Source organism: Aphidius gifuensis, linkage group LG6, assembly GCF_014905175.1.
Source record: "Aphidius gifuensis isolate YNYX2018 linkage group LG6, ASM1490517v1, whole genome shotgun sequence".
In the NCBI taxonomy this organism is placed as follows: domain Eukaryota; kingdom Metazoa; phylum Arthropoda; class Insecta; order Hymenoptera; family Braconidae; genus Aphidius; species Aphidius gifuensis.
The window spans coordinates 4,112,790-4,130,994 of NC_057793.1; the positions used below are offsets into that span (position 1 = coordinate 4,112,790).

An 18,205-nucleotide genomic window follows, 5' to 3' on the forward strand; every position below is an offset into this window, starting at 1 on the left:
TGATGTAATACTGTAAAAAAAAAATAATAATAAATTAAAATTATCACAGTAATTTATATGCCAGAAAAAAAAAAAAAAAAAGTATTAAAAATTTGAAAATACTGGTTAATGACCTCGTATTTTTTTTTTTTTTTTTACAAACTCATTATGCTGATTTTTTTTTAAATCATCACTAAAAAAAAAAGGATAAAATAATTAGGTATAAATATAGCCAGACATAATAAAGTCTCAACTCTTAATTTTCGACTAAATACAAAATAGGATAATAGCCCGTATGATGATATTATCATCACTGGAGTATCATTTTCCTGAACCAGTTGAGTTTTTGAGATGGGGGATGGATCGCTTATCTTGGGTTTAATATTAGCCACGCGTCATGTCTACCATCTGTTGCATTAACCATGTTATTGCTACTTTTGTTGTTATTGTTATTTATTTATTTTTTTTTCTCAGTAGATACTGAGACATTATCTGCAAACTCTAGCAAAGGCATGAGACAAGATCATTGCTGTATTACAACCAATTTACTGTATTTTCTTTATTGACTGCCATTCTTTGCACGTGCAGTGAAAAAAAGGAACATTTTTTTTTTTCCTTACAAATATGAGCAAGTTAATTAATTTATCCTGTCATGTGTTTACAAGAATAAATTGTTTTTCTAGCAGTTGTAGTAATAACTTCTAGCCAGTAAAATTATTATCCTTTAAAGTTTTGAAGAAGAAAAATATGGTCCATGAATATTTTTATTCTTTTTATTTATTATTTCTTTGGGAGAAGAAGAGGCTGAGTATATATACAAAAAAAAAAAATTAAGAAGCAGCTGCTCTTCTCCCTTTGGTATCGATGAGCACGTGTTCTCTCAACAGGCAGGTGGTTGGCGTTGTTGAGCAATCGCCTCCCCCTCACGCGTCGTGATTTCGTTGATGCAGTATACAGTATATGCACCAGGTACTCGAATGAGACAGGAAGAGGTAGCACACCCCAGATGAAGGTGAATTTAGTACATTGATTTCTAAAGAGACGATCTGGATGCAGTTAAAAAAAAAAAAAAAAGGGACCAAGTGGAACGAAAAATTCAAAATAAATGTTAAAGCAAGACAGAGTTTTTTTTTTCTTCTTTTCCCTCCAATGAAACAAAAATAGGTTGAGCGAGAATTGAAAAAACATGGGATAAGGTTACATGGAGAGCAGGTGATAGCTTTAACGATCACAACCAGTTTGATTGGGTACAGGAAGATCACGCAGTTATTGCTGGTTAATAAGTCGTAATAAGATGCCAGTGTACTGAAGAATCTTGTGATAAATCTTACTCTCGAATACAAAATAACATTGCACGGTGTTTTTACACACACATATAAAAAACAGTAAATTTTTATTTGTAAAAGCACTGATACAGGTGACAGGTGTGCTGAAACATAAAAATGTATATTCATTTAATTCAGCATTAACTTTTTTTATTTTTATTTCATTTGTATTCAATATTCATACATTATTATTTTTAACATATACAACAACAATTTTTACATACATCATGTATATATAATGAATACTTGTCGCTACCAAAAATTCCAAGTTTTACATTTTAAATCGTTGCTAATTGCGAAATACATCAAAAACACAAAAAAATTGATATATCGTAAATCTTAATTTTTTTATTTACAATTTTATGAATTTGCATATTTATGAGTTATGAGCTTATGACCATGTTGTTTTACACGTATCGTTAGGTAAAAAATATAGCAAAGACTAATGGAGATATTAAAAGCACAAATTGATCTATCAAATTGCCACGAAAAGGGTTTTATTGTCTGACTAATATTCCATAATCACGTATAAAATTTCTTGCCATTTCGAATGAAAGCATTATCATCAGTGTAATTTGAAATATCTATTTTTAAATAACACGCTACCACATTAGAGAATATTATACTATTTTAGATGTATCAATCAGTGCACGAACTATATTTTTTTTCATATTATTAACAAAGAGTTGTCAAATAGTGTGTTTACTAAAAATAGTATATATTGAATTCGAAAAAAATTTTAAATGTGATGAATATGTTGATGCTAGACGTAAACTTGCCTCGGGGTTTGTAAGAAAAAAATATCACTGTATAGATGAGTAGGACAGGTGAAGCAAAATCGAGATAAAAGAAAAAAAAAAAAAAAAATAGATTATAAAAATGAAATGAAAAGACGGGATTTTTTTTTTTTTTCTTACACCAGTAAATCAGATCCACCAGTATTTTTGGGCATAGTGGTAAACAGCAACAGTTGGCGATGAAGAAACATCTGTCGTTTGCAAACGCGTTTATAAATATATCCTTAAAATAATGCCTGCACAAATTGCAGGGATTCTCAATATTTTTTTATTCTATGCATTTTTCCTTTCACCACAATGATTATAGTAATTGTTTGTAATTTTGAATGGTTTGTCAATTATTTGGCTCATTTCAAATTTTTCAACAGTCTAGTTGATGATTATGAGGCATAACACGTGAACAAAAAAAAGTAGCCAATCACGTGTCATGTTAGTGAATAAATAGGCACACGTTTACCAGCTTCTCTAACGATACGTTTATTTTTTTCTAATAAGTATTTATTGTGGCTACTGTGCTTCACGAATTTTAATGGCAAATTAATATGTATTTTAAAATAATTTATTTACAAACAATAATATATATTTTTTTGTATTTTTATTTCAAATACAAAGACCAACTGAAAGTGTCATTTTAATTGACATAATATTTAAATTGAATAGGTTCAAGTCATGCAATAATAAATTTGTGATTTGACTCAAGAGGGTGTGACTCGCAGGTGACTCAGTTGCCTACAAAATACAAATTATATGCAGACCATCAATTATATCCAACAGCCGGGGAAGTTTTATTTTTTTTTATTTTTTTTTCTCATTCTATGTACATTTATTTCTGATGCAAATTTAACTTGGTCACCTGAACTTTGTATTACTCATACACACGCGCCATCACTGTCGACCAATTGCATCAATGCACAAAGGGTTAAAAAATATTATTATTATGTTTTTTTTCTTCCACATCTCTGGGCTTTACAATGTTAATTCTGAAAGCTAGTAATTTTATCCTTTGAATGACAAATAATTTGGTTACAATTTATTATTTCGTTTTTTGTTAAAATTTTATTTTGTCGCATTTTTATTATTGTTTTTTTTTTTGTTTGGAAATTCTACACAATACAAGTTGTGTTCTATTATTTTCTCTAGATAATATCAGAATGAAGACCTTGAAGTTTATAATGTTCTCATCTTCTTCAGTGTATATACTAAACCACGAATATACCCTTAAGGCTAACCAGGTGTCTTTTATTACTTTACGACTAAAACTTGATCAAAAGAAGACCAATAAAGCCATCGCTAATCTATACATATAATAAATCATAAAATATCAATCTATCATAGTTGACTATTTATAGATAAAATTATTAACTAACCAAAGATCCTCGTAACTACTTGCAATTATTTTCTTTTTATTTTTTTTTTTTCATAAACAAGTTTCACAAGAAAAACATAAGTTAATATAAGTTTAAAAAAAAAATCTAGTCAAGGACATTTTTGTCGTTTATTATAAATTAACGAAAGGAATTTTCCAAGGATATCGGTAAATGAAAAAATAAATAAATAAATAAAGATTTGAAATTAATCAAAATATTATTTATACAAAAAAAAAATCCCAAGAGAATTATTATCTTGAATGTAGTTTGCAGTTTTTTTATTTTACTGAATATTACATGGCATAAAAAAAAATACAAAAAATAAGTAAACAAAAATATATTATGTAATATGAAATATTTTTAAAAAAGTAACGGATAAAATTGATTGAATTTTAATAATATTTTTACATTTATTTTTTAACATAAATGATCATGATAAAAAAAAATTGTAGTGATGATGAAAAATAATTTTGAGAAACACTGTGTATCTGTGCCGTGCATACTACGCGACCAGGTTGTCCGGTCGGTGAGCCCAGAGCCTGCCGGGTGTTTTTAAAAATCAACGTAGTGGGGCTCCTTCAACCGCTATAATCAGCAAGTCCATTGCTTCAGTCGACTCTTGACACTCACTGCGTCAAGTCTCAAGATACCGTTTTAATTAAATAATATTTGTGATTAAAGCAAGAAAATAATATCAGGTGTTGCGAAAATAAAGTTCAAGTATCATCTGATCTATAAAACTATAAAGATCTATCAAAAGATCAATAGACTATACTTGATGTATTGGCCCAAGTCTCATTGAATTTCTCTCGATTGAAAAATCAGGCTACCAAGATTCAGAGTGATTCAAGAAAAGAGGCTACAACTTTTTTCACCACAGTGATCTTAATTCAGTGGAAGTACTAATAAAGTATTCAAAAATCAAAACAGGAAGTGCATCAACCAGTTGAGATTAATGAAACTTGGTAGTTGCTGCTGCTGTTGTCTTGCTTGAATAAAATTGATGATCAAAACATCGATCATTGGATCGTTTATAAAAATCTTCTTTCATGAATCTTTCATGCTGGTAGGCCTTGTCAATCAAAAATTTTTAATAGACTCCCTGTGGCTCCACTGATGATGTTGTCACAAAATCATCATAAAAATATCAAAATTTTATAACAAAAATTATTCTTATCAAATATCTTAAAATGCTAAGTAACTGGGTGATTTGAGAATAAAAATAAATAAATAAAATATACTATAAAACGGTATCAGTACCATAAACAGGAAGAATAAAGAAAAGTAAAAAAGAAATTAAATAAACAGATGCAGGAATCTGAGACTGGCGCCATGTCAGTTATTACGATATAGAAAGGAGAAAGAAATCGAGCAATGGAGAACGATTGTGGACAACACTGGGATAAAGATAAGACCAAAACAAAATAATAAAATAAAGTTCAAGTGTTGCCATATATGATAGTACATGCATTTGTATTTTGTGAAACATACAACCACATGAATTGAAAAAAAGAAAGAAACCAAATTTATTATTATTCGAGAATCTTATTTTCAACCACGTATATTTTTAACCAATGATTTTTTTTATTTTTTTAATTCTAATTTCACAACTGTTGCCATCAAACTAAAAACCGCACTGTCACCACATAAACACACACGTACACATACACATTTGTTTATTCATTTTAAGTTTAATTTACATCTTGAAAACAAAAAGTAAAAAAAAAGTGCAGCAAACATGCTCTGTGGTTCATTTAAAAAAAAAAGACGTCAACCAGGCGATGAATATCGTCTAGTAAGATCAAATAATACCCAGATTATTTCAATGAATGACAACACTGAAGAATCAATCAAGGCAACCAATAAATTGTCATCAAAATCTTCATCAATAAAAGATCTAATAATAATGGTAAGTTTTTTCTAATAGCTTTTGGACAGCTCAGTTTTAATTTGCATTTTTTTCTTTTGAAAATCATCTCAAGTGTCGGGATAAATAGAAAAATATTTAAGCTCCATTTTACTTGCTCGTGTTTTTATTTTGATCTAAATCTGGCGGTTGATGGCGCTCGCGAGAGGAAACTATGAAACACGCTTGTTTTAAGCTGTGACATAAAAAATGTGGAGTCGCGCGGCAAGGTGAATCGTAAAAGAGAGAAGGATCAAAGATCAAAGAAACAAAATGAAAAAATAAATTGAAGAAATAAAAAAATATGAGTAAAAGAATGGGCTAACATTGCACACACAACACTCGATATATATATACATACTGTCGTCTGTTGTCTGTTGTGTGATGTCGTGTTGCTTGTGTTGCTTGTGTTGCTGGTAACCGCGAAGCACTTTGCCATATATGGCGCTTTTCAGGATATGTTCAGTTTCCATTAGAAGCCCTTTGTTGAATACCTTTTATCTTTTATTTTTTTTCTTACTTTTTGCTTGAGAATTATTTATTTTTTTTTTTTTCATTTTTTAACTTGCAGTTATTTTTAAATGTAAAGCAAACTGCTGCCCTAGTAAAAAAACATATTTTTAGAATTTTTGTTGTTTCTTAATTTATGAGAAAGAAAACTCTGAGTAATCAATTTAAAATTGTTTTTTTTTTTTTTTTTTTTTCGTTTAAAACTATCTTGATGTTTCTTGGATTTAAATAATTATCATTTATATTTTTTTAAAAAAATTATTAAGTACTTGCAATTAGGGTTCATAATATAGTTCAAAAAAAAAAAGCACAATATTAAGCTTTGAGCTTTTTACTTCATGCTGAAAATTATACAGCTAGTTGGTACAATATCACAGTGACGAAAAATTGGCTGTGAGTAGACTTATTCTGTGCCAAAAAAAAAAAAAATAAAATAAAAATTAAAGAACAATGATTCTTCATCTTCATTTGGAGCAATTTGCGTTGACTGTCTTTGTTCATGCAATTTATTTATACATTTTTTCTTTCGCTGCAATTTTTCTCTTTAATTATTTTTACCCCAATTTTTTACTGAATTGCTTGAGTGGCATCACTGTGTATATAACTCAGCACATTCCACCAAACTTGGAATTTTTAGCAATACTTTATTCCTTAAATCTGAATATAATTTCTTTTTTTTTCTTTTCATTCTGCTTATTTAATTTATTGCACCAATGTTCTTTAAACTCGACCGCAATTTTTTTTATTATATATACTACTTTTAATATATTCAAACGTTTTTTTTAAAAAAAAGTAATATTGAAAAGTATGATTTGCAATTTATGTATGTCGAATGATTATTATCTATCAGATAAATCAGTGATATTTTTTTTTCTTTTTTTTTATTATTAAATATATTAACACGTCTTGCACACTGACGTTGTTGATTATTTTTTTTCCAGTTCACTGAACTAAAATTGACAAGCCTGCAATTTATATAACATCTTGTTAAACCAAGTATCATTACTGATATTATTCTCATTTCTCCTTAAGGGGGCACGTGTTTTATAAATATTTGAAATACAGCAACTCGTTGAAATTGTCGATTGATGATTCGCTAAAATATATATAATATAACACATCAGTTACTTTGTGTTCTTCACGTACATCATCAAAAATAATTTATTGTACATAAAAAATGATTGGTTATAACTTATGTGTATATATTTTCAAGTAATTTATTTCAATCGTAATATTAATTCCACTTAAAACTGCCTCTTTTCACAATCATCATCATTACATATAAACAAGAGATATCACACTCTCTCTAGAAAATTCTCAACTCTCATTTATATATCTGTAGATGTGTACTGTCTGTTTATACATTTTTTTATTTTTATTTATTTATAAATAGTCTCGGTATATTTGTGTGGCGCCAGAGCTGGAAGTGATGTGCCTACTAATTATCACCAATGACCAAAGTATAAAAGCATGTAGCTATCAATTAAAATTACATACTATTTATCAAATATCATCTGCTCTTTAATCAAATGAAAAATTATTTTAAATATTATTTTAAATAAAAAAATAACTATACTATTTTTTAACTAGAAAAAATGAATAAAAATAAAACTATTACGAAAAAAACTAATTTCATTTTAATATTATATATTTTTATTTTTTTAGCTTGTTGTTCACGATGATGACTATTGTTCGATTGTTATCGAAACAAAGTGAATCCTTTTTTTCTTTGTTAACTTATTTTTTTTTTCTTTCGTTCTGTTGTCTTTGTGTTTTGCAAATCTACCACTTCATCTTCTCTATATTGGATGGCTCTTTAAATATATAACGCTGTTTTTGCCGATCGTTGTCTAACCGACAAAGTGAATTGGGAAGTTTTATTTTGTCCCTAGCGGCTGTTTATATTAATTTTGTCGGTTAAGGTGGCCCTCTCAAACGCCACAGGAACATACAAAAATAAAATAAAATAAAAATGTCGTTTTTTGCCTCCTTGAATCTCCACCCAACGACGACAGGAAGAGTATTGACAAAAAGATTGGACCAAGTCTCTTCAACAAAATACATATATACAAGAGTAAAGTTCTGTCGTTGAATTATTGTTTATGTATATGTGGTATTGTGGTCCACACAGTTTGATGCTTGCATATGGATACCATGTATTCATTTCTAAACAGTTCTTTATGTACCACAAGAGACAAACCATACATACATGACTCGGCAAGTTTGCAAACATTTTACTCAAAGATGCAAATCAATGATAAACTTGCTTGGTATATATCTCTTCTAATATATCAGTGGAAAATCTAAACATACAGTTTTTCTTTAGACCTTTATGATCCTGACAAGATTGAATTGATTCGTGTTTATGATATTATATCCGATAAAAATCTTTCATTTGTTTGACGATAATACAGCGAAAGTATATACATTTTTTTTTTTTTTAAACTTCTGAAGCTTTTAAAAAATTTTAAACACTCAAAATGCCTTGAAGTTTTTTTTTCCTTTGACAAATATTCAAGTCTCTTAACAATAAAAAATGAAAATAAAAAATCATCAGTATAATTATTTTATTATTTTCCAGTGTCTTGAGATATTTTTTAAAAATATTTTATCACACTCACACTTGGCCAAAGCTTATCTTTTGTTGAGTGCAGCAATGTACAAGTTGCATAAAAAAAAATTGCCATTGTATAATGACAACGGCTAACTAAAAAACAATGTTCTCAAGTATTTTATATTTTTATTTTAATGTTTTTTTATATTTGTATCTTGAACCCTTGTTAAACCACCAACGCTTTTACTCGCAAGTAATAATGGTGTGTGGATTTAGGTGATATTGCAAATGTGTATTGTCACAAATGACAGGGTCGTATAGCTAGTTTAAATATAATGTACCAACTCATCTTCTTCTTCTTCTTCATCTTCAACCCTCGTTGCTATCGCAGTTTAAGCTTTTTATAATCTACATAATGTCGCGTTATACTGTCATCACTGTGTGTTAGTATACGAAAATAATAATATTAAACCGAGTGGGCGTATAGAGATTTTAAAGTGACGTGAAATAAGACTAACTTTAAATCCACATTTTTTTTTTTTCATGGTTTTTCTTCATTTATACCTAGATATTGTTTATTTTTTTTATTTTTGCGCTAGGGTGTTAATTATATTTCCGACTAGCACGACTGTATTACTCACCACTATATAAATGAAACAGAAATATATATAAAAATCAATATTTTTGTGAATCATGTTTTTTCGTTTGTATAATAAAACTAATTTTATTATTTTGTAACTCATTGAAAAATTATAAGTGAGTTCATTAAGAAACAAGATAATAACTCATCTAAAAAAAAAGTTTATTATATTAAGTATCAAAAATATTCAGTTATATTTTTTTACCCTCGTTATTACCGTTCACTTGATGATCAAAAAGTCTGGTACATCTTTCAAGTGCTGATTGAAACACACTGTTTTTTTGTTTTATAAATTTATGTTATAAACTGGTTTTCAGTTGTATACTTGTTTGCTGGATTTTTTTATGTTTTATATTCTTGATTTTAATAAATATTTTCAACAATTTACAGTAGTAAAATTCAGGTCGAAATAGTGTAAAACAATACGTTGGAGTAAATAAAATTTTGTGTATATTTTTTTGATTAAATAAAAAGAAACTTAATGAAGGTTGAGAAACTGCAATGGGTGTTTGTGGTTGAATTCATGATAAAATATATTCAACAACAGCAGAAGCAGCAGCTGTATATGCATCGGGCAAAATGCCATTTGCATATCGCCAAGTATTTCAGATTACGGTGTTGAGCGTTGTTAATTGGTAGGCAAAATCCAATGTTCACTGGTCTTTTTACCAAATGCCCCGATAAACCATATAAACATATGGTGTACTTTGAACCGATCCACACATTCACATATCACTTCTAAATGTTTTATATACATATTTGCAAGAATAGATGAAGATTACCAACTTTAAAAATAAAATTTTTCGATTCCGTAAATTAGTCACTGTAATCCTTGGTCCATTAATTTTTTTATTCATCCATTTTTTTTCCTTTTACAATTACACACAATGTACATCCATTAAAATGTTATTTTCATATTTTTTTTTTCGTGTTTTTGCGGTTCATATTTACCTGGTTTCATTGTAATAACGCATATACAATTGATTGCATGGTTCGTGAAGTATACATAAAATGAAAAATCGAGGAAGCGTAAATTGCAATTTTAAATTTATGCACCCGGGTATGATATACCTTTATGAGTCGATGATGAACAATACACAAGTTTTGTTATTACAAATATAATCATAATAAAAAAATAAATATAATAAATTTAAAAAAAAGTACATTACATTTTATCGCATGAAATTTCCTCTAAGAATAATTAAAAAACATAATTATTAATACAAATTTTAATTAATAAATATCAATTAATTATGAGCTGTGTACTTTAAATAATTAAATTTTTAAAATTATTGGAATAAAATGAATATTGAATCGAAACTGTTGTTTGCATTACAGTTAATTAAACATAATAATAAAAAAAATATATTATTTTTAATATTTATGTTATGAAAGTATTAATTATTATTATATTTGAACTGAATAATTAAAATGACAATGTTGATTTAACTTTATGCTTAATCATTGAACAATATTCTAAATTTTATAACCAGACTAATTATAAATATCTTGATTATTCGCTAAATCATTTTGAATCTCATTTTAAATGTGTTTCATGTAACAATATCAAGTCGCAAATTATTAACTGGAATATCTTTCGTAACCACCCATTCACTTCCGGCCCGATAAAGCAAATGTGTGTATATAGGTATAACCCCCTTCTACTTTGTCAATTTATTTTTATTACATTACCAATAAATACGTATACACTTTACAAAGTAGTTAGCCATACTCGGCTTCGATAAAAATATAATAAAATTTATATCGTCAACTCAAATTACAAATTACAGTTTATTAATAATTATTTTCTTTTTTCAAATCAACTATTTTAAATGTGTTTCAATAATCTGCAGTAAAACAATTAAATTATTTTTTATATTTTTAAAAAGTTTCTTTATAATAATAGATAAAAATTTTACATATTTAAATTTTTTTTATTTATTTAAATGTATTTATTCATTCGGTTTTTAAATCTTCAATTTCTCTAACGCATTTTCGATGTTACTATCAGAGGGTTCATCCCTGTTCTGATGAACGAAAAATCAATTAACTCACCCACGCAACATTACAATACATTTGTGATTTATTCTGCATGTATATGTGAGTGTATATATTTTTTTTCATCTTTTATTTTCGTTGCTTTTTATTGTCTATTTATAGGTAAAACTCAAAGGGATAACATATGATGAAAATATCGAGTTTTGTGTTCACAATCGTAAATGAGAACATTGTGTATGTTGTGAACGTTTCAGCTTTGTAAATAAATATACAGTATGTGTGTGTTGCAAAATACATAGATGAAGGTTGCTATGGGCAACCATTTTGGTACAATGTGATGCTGCAATCTATACTTTGTTGCATTACATTAACAGTGTGTACTTCAATGTCATTATTACTTCACCCTTCCTCATTTTATCTCTCTTCACTTCACTTCATGTATTTTTGTGTTGCATATTTTGAAGCACTCACTGTGCATGTTTATAATTTTACATGCTTCATCCTCGTATAATGAGAAGTATCATCATGAGGTTATATTCAACTTTCAGGGATTCATCTCTCCGTTATAATATATTTTATCATAACCACACATGACCCCAAAATAATTTTCGTAATCTTTATGTAGCCTTACTTTGCAACCCTCTCTTTCATATTTATTTTATTATCGCAAAATTTTTGACTCAATCATTTTATTCTTTGATGTTCATTTAATCTGCATGTGGTACAATTTTGCCTTTTTAACGCTCGTAATTGATAATAATAAATTTATATTTTATCTATTTTTTAATTTAAATTTTTTCCTAGTTATATAAAATCTATTATCATTATAATTTATTTTTTTCGTTTGGCTATCTCTATTTGAATTTTTTCAATAGTAAAACACGATTTTTAACACTCGATTGATTTTGAATAGTTTAGTCGCTTCCCCCTACCACGTTCTAACAAAAAAAAAAAACGAAAAAGATACTGTGATTTTTATATGCGCTCGTGCTACTTCAACTAGTGAATTGAATTTGTGCATTGATTTATTTTTTATTTATATAAAATTATTTATGAAATATATGTTTGTAAGAGTCAACAAATCACATTGATTTATTCATTTTTTTTTTCTTTTATTTTGAATTTTAAACTAATGAACAATCTGTATCGAAATATATATGGACACCATATTGCAGTTTTGGGATATAAATGACGAGTCATTATTCGCATCTAATCTATCAGCACACCATCGATCAGAATAGTGGTGTCGTTTTGTTGCCAGTCCACCCTTGCTTGTCTACCATTCGACAATATTTTTTCCTACTCACAAATACACACACACTTACGACAATTCAAAAGGGGTGACTCACTAAATATGGACCAATATCGTTCAAGAGCTTTTTGTTTCAAAAAAAAAAAAGCACTGCTTGTCTGGAATATAACATTTTTTTTTATAAATGCAATATAACTTGATGACGTTACTATTCACTGACTAGCCGAAAGAAAAAAAAAAAATTACCCGGAAGTAATGTATATTTTATTAGACAATTTAAATAATTTTTCAGTAAATTTTTTGTGTAACTATACATCAATAAATGATTCAACTCTAAAGCTCATTTATTTAAGAGATAAAAAAATGTATTTTTTAAACTTCCTATTATAATTTAAATAACGCAACAAAAAAATATAATAAAATCAGCATAAAAATATATAGGTATAAAATTTTAACGTGATCTTGGTACAAAAAAAAGAAAAATCAGGTTTACAATTTTTACAGTTTTATATTCGAGTGTATATATATATAAATTTTTTTTTTCATATTGTTAACATACGTCTGAGGATAATACCCTGTATGTCTCACCATGGCTCCAAAATCAAGAATCGTCCCTGAAAACGAGCAGTGACTGTCGACAAAAAAAGGAGACCATAATATAGTGGGGATATTTTTTTTTCCTTTAGTAAAAAAAAGGAGTAGTTGTATTCAAAGATGAGACAGAGTTATAATAATATGTATATATGTATATAGACGCAAAAAAAAAAAAAAAGCCACAAGGCCAAAATTAAAAAAGGAATAAAAAATTAAAAAAAAAAATTTTATATATATATAGCCTCACACGCCCCCGCTCAGTTTTATGGTCCTCTACTTCTTTACCGTTCTTTCCTCAATTTCTCTCTATTTCTATCTTTTTTTTGCTTTCCCCTTTGTCATGATATTTCTCCCGTCTTTCCTCAACACCCCTCCACCAACCCCTAATCTATACAGCGTGTTCTCTGGCCCTACGCGAAGCAGCCGTTGCTTTCCGGCCGGCTACTCCAAGCCATCCTCCATACTACAACTTTCAGCATTCTCTGTTTGGCCGCAGTTGCAGCTGCAACAACGTCAGTCAGCATATATATATATATTTTAAATTCAAATTTAAAAAAAATTTTATTATTCATTTATATTTAATTAATTTGACAGTATTATTTATTTATTATTTATTTATATTTATAATTATATGCATACCAGTGACAGTGCAATATATTTAATTATATTTTTTAAAATCTCAGCTGTGACTTAATTACAATAATTAATTTAAGGTTCAAAAATATTTGGCAAAGTTATTATTTCAAGTGAAGTGTATACACAAGTGTCTGTGAAAAAAAAATGAGGATAAATTAATAACAGGCTCCGTTTTTGACGTTAAATTGTCACGTGAATATTTTTTTTTTTTTTTGACATGTGATTTGTTTATTGAATGTTTATTTGAGTAATTATAAAATAGTAAAAATATTGAATGGGTTTGAAATAGATTAATAGTGAAAGTTATTAAATTCGTGTGATTATTGATTAAAATTGATAATCATGGATTGGTTGAGACATCAGGATGTCAAAGAGTTACCGGATGTTTCTGTGACACCGGATGAGAATGACGATTGTTACTTTGAGGAGGACACCTCTATTGATGAAGGCATGGTACGTGATTTGAATTTGATGATGCATTTACAATCATTGGCATTATAAAATATTTTAAAAACAATTTATCATATAAATATTACAGATTTATAATAATAATTATTATATATTATTCATGATGCATATTGTTTTGTTGAACTTGAAAATATATTATCATTTATCCTCATTCGTGTTTCAACTTTGCATAAATATTACCAGCAAATTTATTTATATTTAAAGACATTTTAGATGAATTTACATTTAATAAAATTCAGGCTTTTAATAAGAGTTGAAAATTATAAAAATCTAAATAGTATTCATAAATATAAACAGCCTAAAAACATTGCCCCTTAAATAAAGATTATCAACATCTTATCAAACGACTTTCTGGGAACCACAGCCATGTGGCGACCGGATATAGCCACCTCACATAAAAATATATACAACAATAATAAAAAACATAATTAATCATATAATTTATTAATACAATCATTCAAATATTTTAAATTAATTTTTTTTGTATTTTTAATCAATGAAATTCTATCCAACAGTTGGTCAGATATTATTTCCTGTGATCCATCTTGCTAGACGTAAACTAGTACGTGCCCTCTAACCCTTAGCAGTAAATACACACATATATATTTTTTTTATTGAATTTTTATTTTCATCGCCCGTATATATATGTGGTTAAATACAAACGCGTCTTATGTTACAATACGTATATAAAGTTACACACACCATGTTCATTTTTGCTGTCTCAAACTATTCGAATATATACAAAAAAATAAATTTTTTATTCTCTTTTATTTTTGACAAATAAAAAAATAAATAAAATGCACAAGGTATATTTTAAATTGCTTGTGCAATTATCTTGTGTATTTTATTGTTTTATATTTTTTCAAGAATTTACAGTTGTTCAAATGACAAGAGAAACAAATGTTGATTTTTTTTTTTTTTTTCATTTTAGATAACGTTGTAGCTTTGTATGTTTGCCATGATAAGAGTTTTTTCTTATATCACCATGTTTCTTGAAATTATGTTTAACATTTATTTTACTGTTTTTTTTTTTATAACAAGCTCGTGTCTATAAACTTAATTTTAAATTGCATAATGGAGCAAGTTAACCCTCCCAGACAATCAACAATAACATTTATGCAAATCGATGAAACACAAAGTAATATTTGTTATAAATACAAACCTACATGTTCAGTTATGGCACTTGATCCCTTCGTTGCATGATGCATGACTGCTTAAAGGTACACTGGCATTTTGTGTATGTTAAGGTTTATAATAATGCGTATAAATTTAATGCAATAAATATATACAAACATTGACATTACCATATTTAGTCATGGATACATAACCAGATATAAATAATATATATATTTTTTTTTTCCTCTTTCAAATTGTTATGTATATAAATAAAAATAAAATTTATAATTTTACTCTGAAAAAGTTTACTTCAACTTATCTAGACATAAAAAAATAGCAATTCAATTTTCATGGTCAAGGTTTCTCTTTTTTTTTTTATCTATTTTATGTGATTTTTTATTTTTTTTTTCTTCAAACCAAAGACAGTTGGATACAGGCCAGTTTTTATTGTAAAGTTTTGGACCCGTTAAAGTGATAATAAGGGCAAAGTACGATAGTTTTATTCTCGGCAAACTTGACAACGTCGCAAAAAAAAAAAAAAGTCCCTAGTTGATTGGAGAATAACGCGAGACCGCAGCAGCAACAACACTGCACACTTTAAAAAATATATATATACTGAATAATTTTTTTTTAAATTTATTTATTCATTTCTTTTATGTTTTCCATCCTCTTCTGTCGGGATGATTCAATGTGTGTATATATTTTTAACAGCTGGACATGAGTTCCAAGTTCAAATGTTTTTCTGAATAGATCCTGAATACCATTAAAACGAGTCTGGCTCAACCTTTGTATATATAACTTACTCTTTGAATAAATAATTAATGAATAAAATACAAAAAAATAAATTAACTTGAAAAAATACATTTCAATTTCAAGTAGTTAACAAGTTAATTTATTTTTTTTTCTACTTGAAATATAAATTTTTTGCAAATGAAAATATCATATCAAATTTTTAGTTATATTTATTTATCTATATATTTTCATACATGAGAGAAAAATAAAATACAATTTCAATCAACGAAGAGCACTCTGAATGTTCAGTCCGCGGGCAAAGATAAGTCTAAAAGAAAAAAAAAAAAAAAAAAAGAGAATCCTGAGTGTGACGGAAAGGGGATGAAGCATGACTCACCATTTGCCCATACCTAGACTTTTTTTACCCCACGTGGCATGTCTCGTCTGTAGGGTTTTGCTGTTCAATTCACCCTCTGTTCGCCACAAGCTCTTTTGGCCCAAATCTCCCAGGTTACCAGCTACATGTACACGTAGATATATAACTTGTGAGTTAGTATTACACATTTACGTGTGTTTTATATGCATGTGCTGTACATAGAGTTCAATCTAGCCTATGTTTGTTGCATTTTAGTCTGTCAAGGGAGATTAAATAGAAGCGAAAATTAACATAATTTTATTCGGACGCGTCACCCTATGTATATAGCTTCTATTCTGTATACGCATGTCATTTTTATTCAGGTGTCAAAGTCGATATTACTAATATTATATAACTGTGCACGACTTTTGAATAAAAATTTATTTGCCATACAATATTTACATTAGTATTTTTTAAATACATTAATTTTATTGCAAATGATAAATTTTCAAATCCAGTGGGCGTAATGATTTTAAAAGCAGAAAGATTAATTTTATTTTTAGCGAAAAAAAACGACATATTTATAAATATAATTTTTGTTTTATTTTAATGTTAAAAAAATTTTTTATCAACTGTAAATCTTTCGAGTCATGATCATCTATATTACTCTGGAATAAATCCCCAAAGGGAGAAACATCAGAGGCATTAAATAAGACAGCATCTGGAAAAGTGTGTTCACGCCCGCAATTCAACGATGCCAAGATGTCGAAATGAGATTGGTGAACCCAAAGCTACATAAAAGAGAACACTATCAAATGTAGATTTATCATTAATAGTGCAAGCATGCCATTTCTTTTTTTTTTTTCTTTTTCTTGTTTTCATTCCCTTATGGTGGGTAAATATAGAATATATGTCAGTCACGTGATTTTCAAAGTAATATATTTTATGGATATATCTATAATGCCATATATAATTATCGCTTGATCATTTTACCTAATGTCTATTATCTATATAGACTTTTAATAATAAAATATAAAAAATACTATTAACATTTTAAATGACTTTTCAACATGAAAAATATTTTTTATTTATCCCTGTAGAACATTGACCTCAATAAGGGGAATTTTATGACTAATATTCTTTCTTTTCTATGTAATTTTATTTTTATTTCTTGTCGTGTTTTTTTTTCTGAAATTATATTGTCGTAAAATGGGGTTTTCCGTGTTTTCAATAAATCAGCTGACTACTTATTTAAAAAACTTGAAAAATCAAAAAAAAAAAAAACAAAATATTATCATAAGAATATTGTAATATTATATTTCCAGTTGTATTTATAAACTGAATGAATAGGAAATGCTGTGAAATAAGAAAAATGAAATTCATAAAGAAGAAAGGAAATGGAGAAAAAAAAAAAATTGTTACAATCTTTGCAGAATCCCTCGAGGGTGCAAAAAAAAAAAAAGAAAACGGCTGGATTCACTGTGTGGGCGAATAGTTATTATTGCCTGGCGCCAGGCTGGTTATATTTGTGTCTTCACACACATACACTTGCAAAAAGAAAAAAAAAAATAAAATTAACTTTAATACAAATATATTTTTATATATGATTTTTAATGTTTTTAGTGTATTTCACGCGCGGGCGTACATATATGATACAGTCCCTCGTGCGAAAAAATATTAGTCGCAATTCCCATGGACATGGTCGTCCTCTAACGCGTCAAGGGATTTTACATCTTATGTCTGGCTATATTTATATTTATACTACTACAACTATATATATTTACTAATATACTTAGCATATATTATAATACCGCAAAAGAAAATCACAGCGTCAAAAATTTTACGAGCTAACCATTCACTTCACGCTACATTCAAACATCCTACAAATCGAATTTAAAATATATTTATATAACTGAAAATAAATGATGTAGATATTTTTTTTTTTTATAATTTAAATTATAAAATAAATAAACTTG

General features: G+C 27.7%; 1 protein-coding gene across 3 annotated transcripts in view; it reads left to right on the forward strand.

The window, feature by feature from the left end:
* Positions 1-18,205, forward strand: part of LOC122858958 (amyloid beta A4 precursor protein-binding family B member 1-interacting protein) — a 94,620-nt gene that overhangs the window by 37,921 nt on the left and 38,494 nt on the right. The window contains exon 1 of one of the 3 annotated variants that reach the window (XM_044162214.1): positions 4,044-5,377. The exons of 1 other annotated variant lie outside the window; for it this stretch is intronic. In XM_044162214.1, coding sequence (XP_044018149.1) covers positions 5,207-5,377 — 171 coding nt within the window. In that variant the 5' untranslated portion in view covers positions 4,044-5,206. Of the gene's footprint in view, positions 1-4,043; positions 5,378-13,639; positions 14,012-18,205 lie in introns of those variants that run through there. One more of the 3 variants, XM_044162215.1, reaches the window with a different exon arrangement.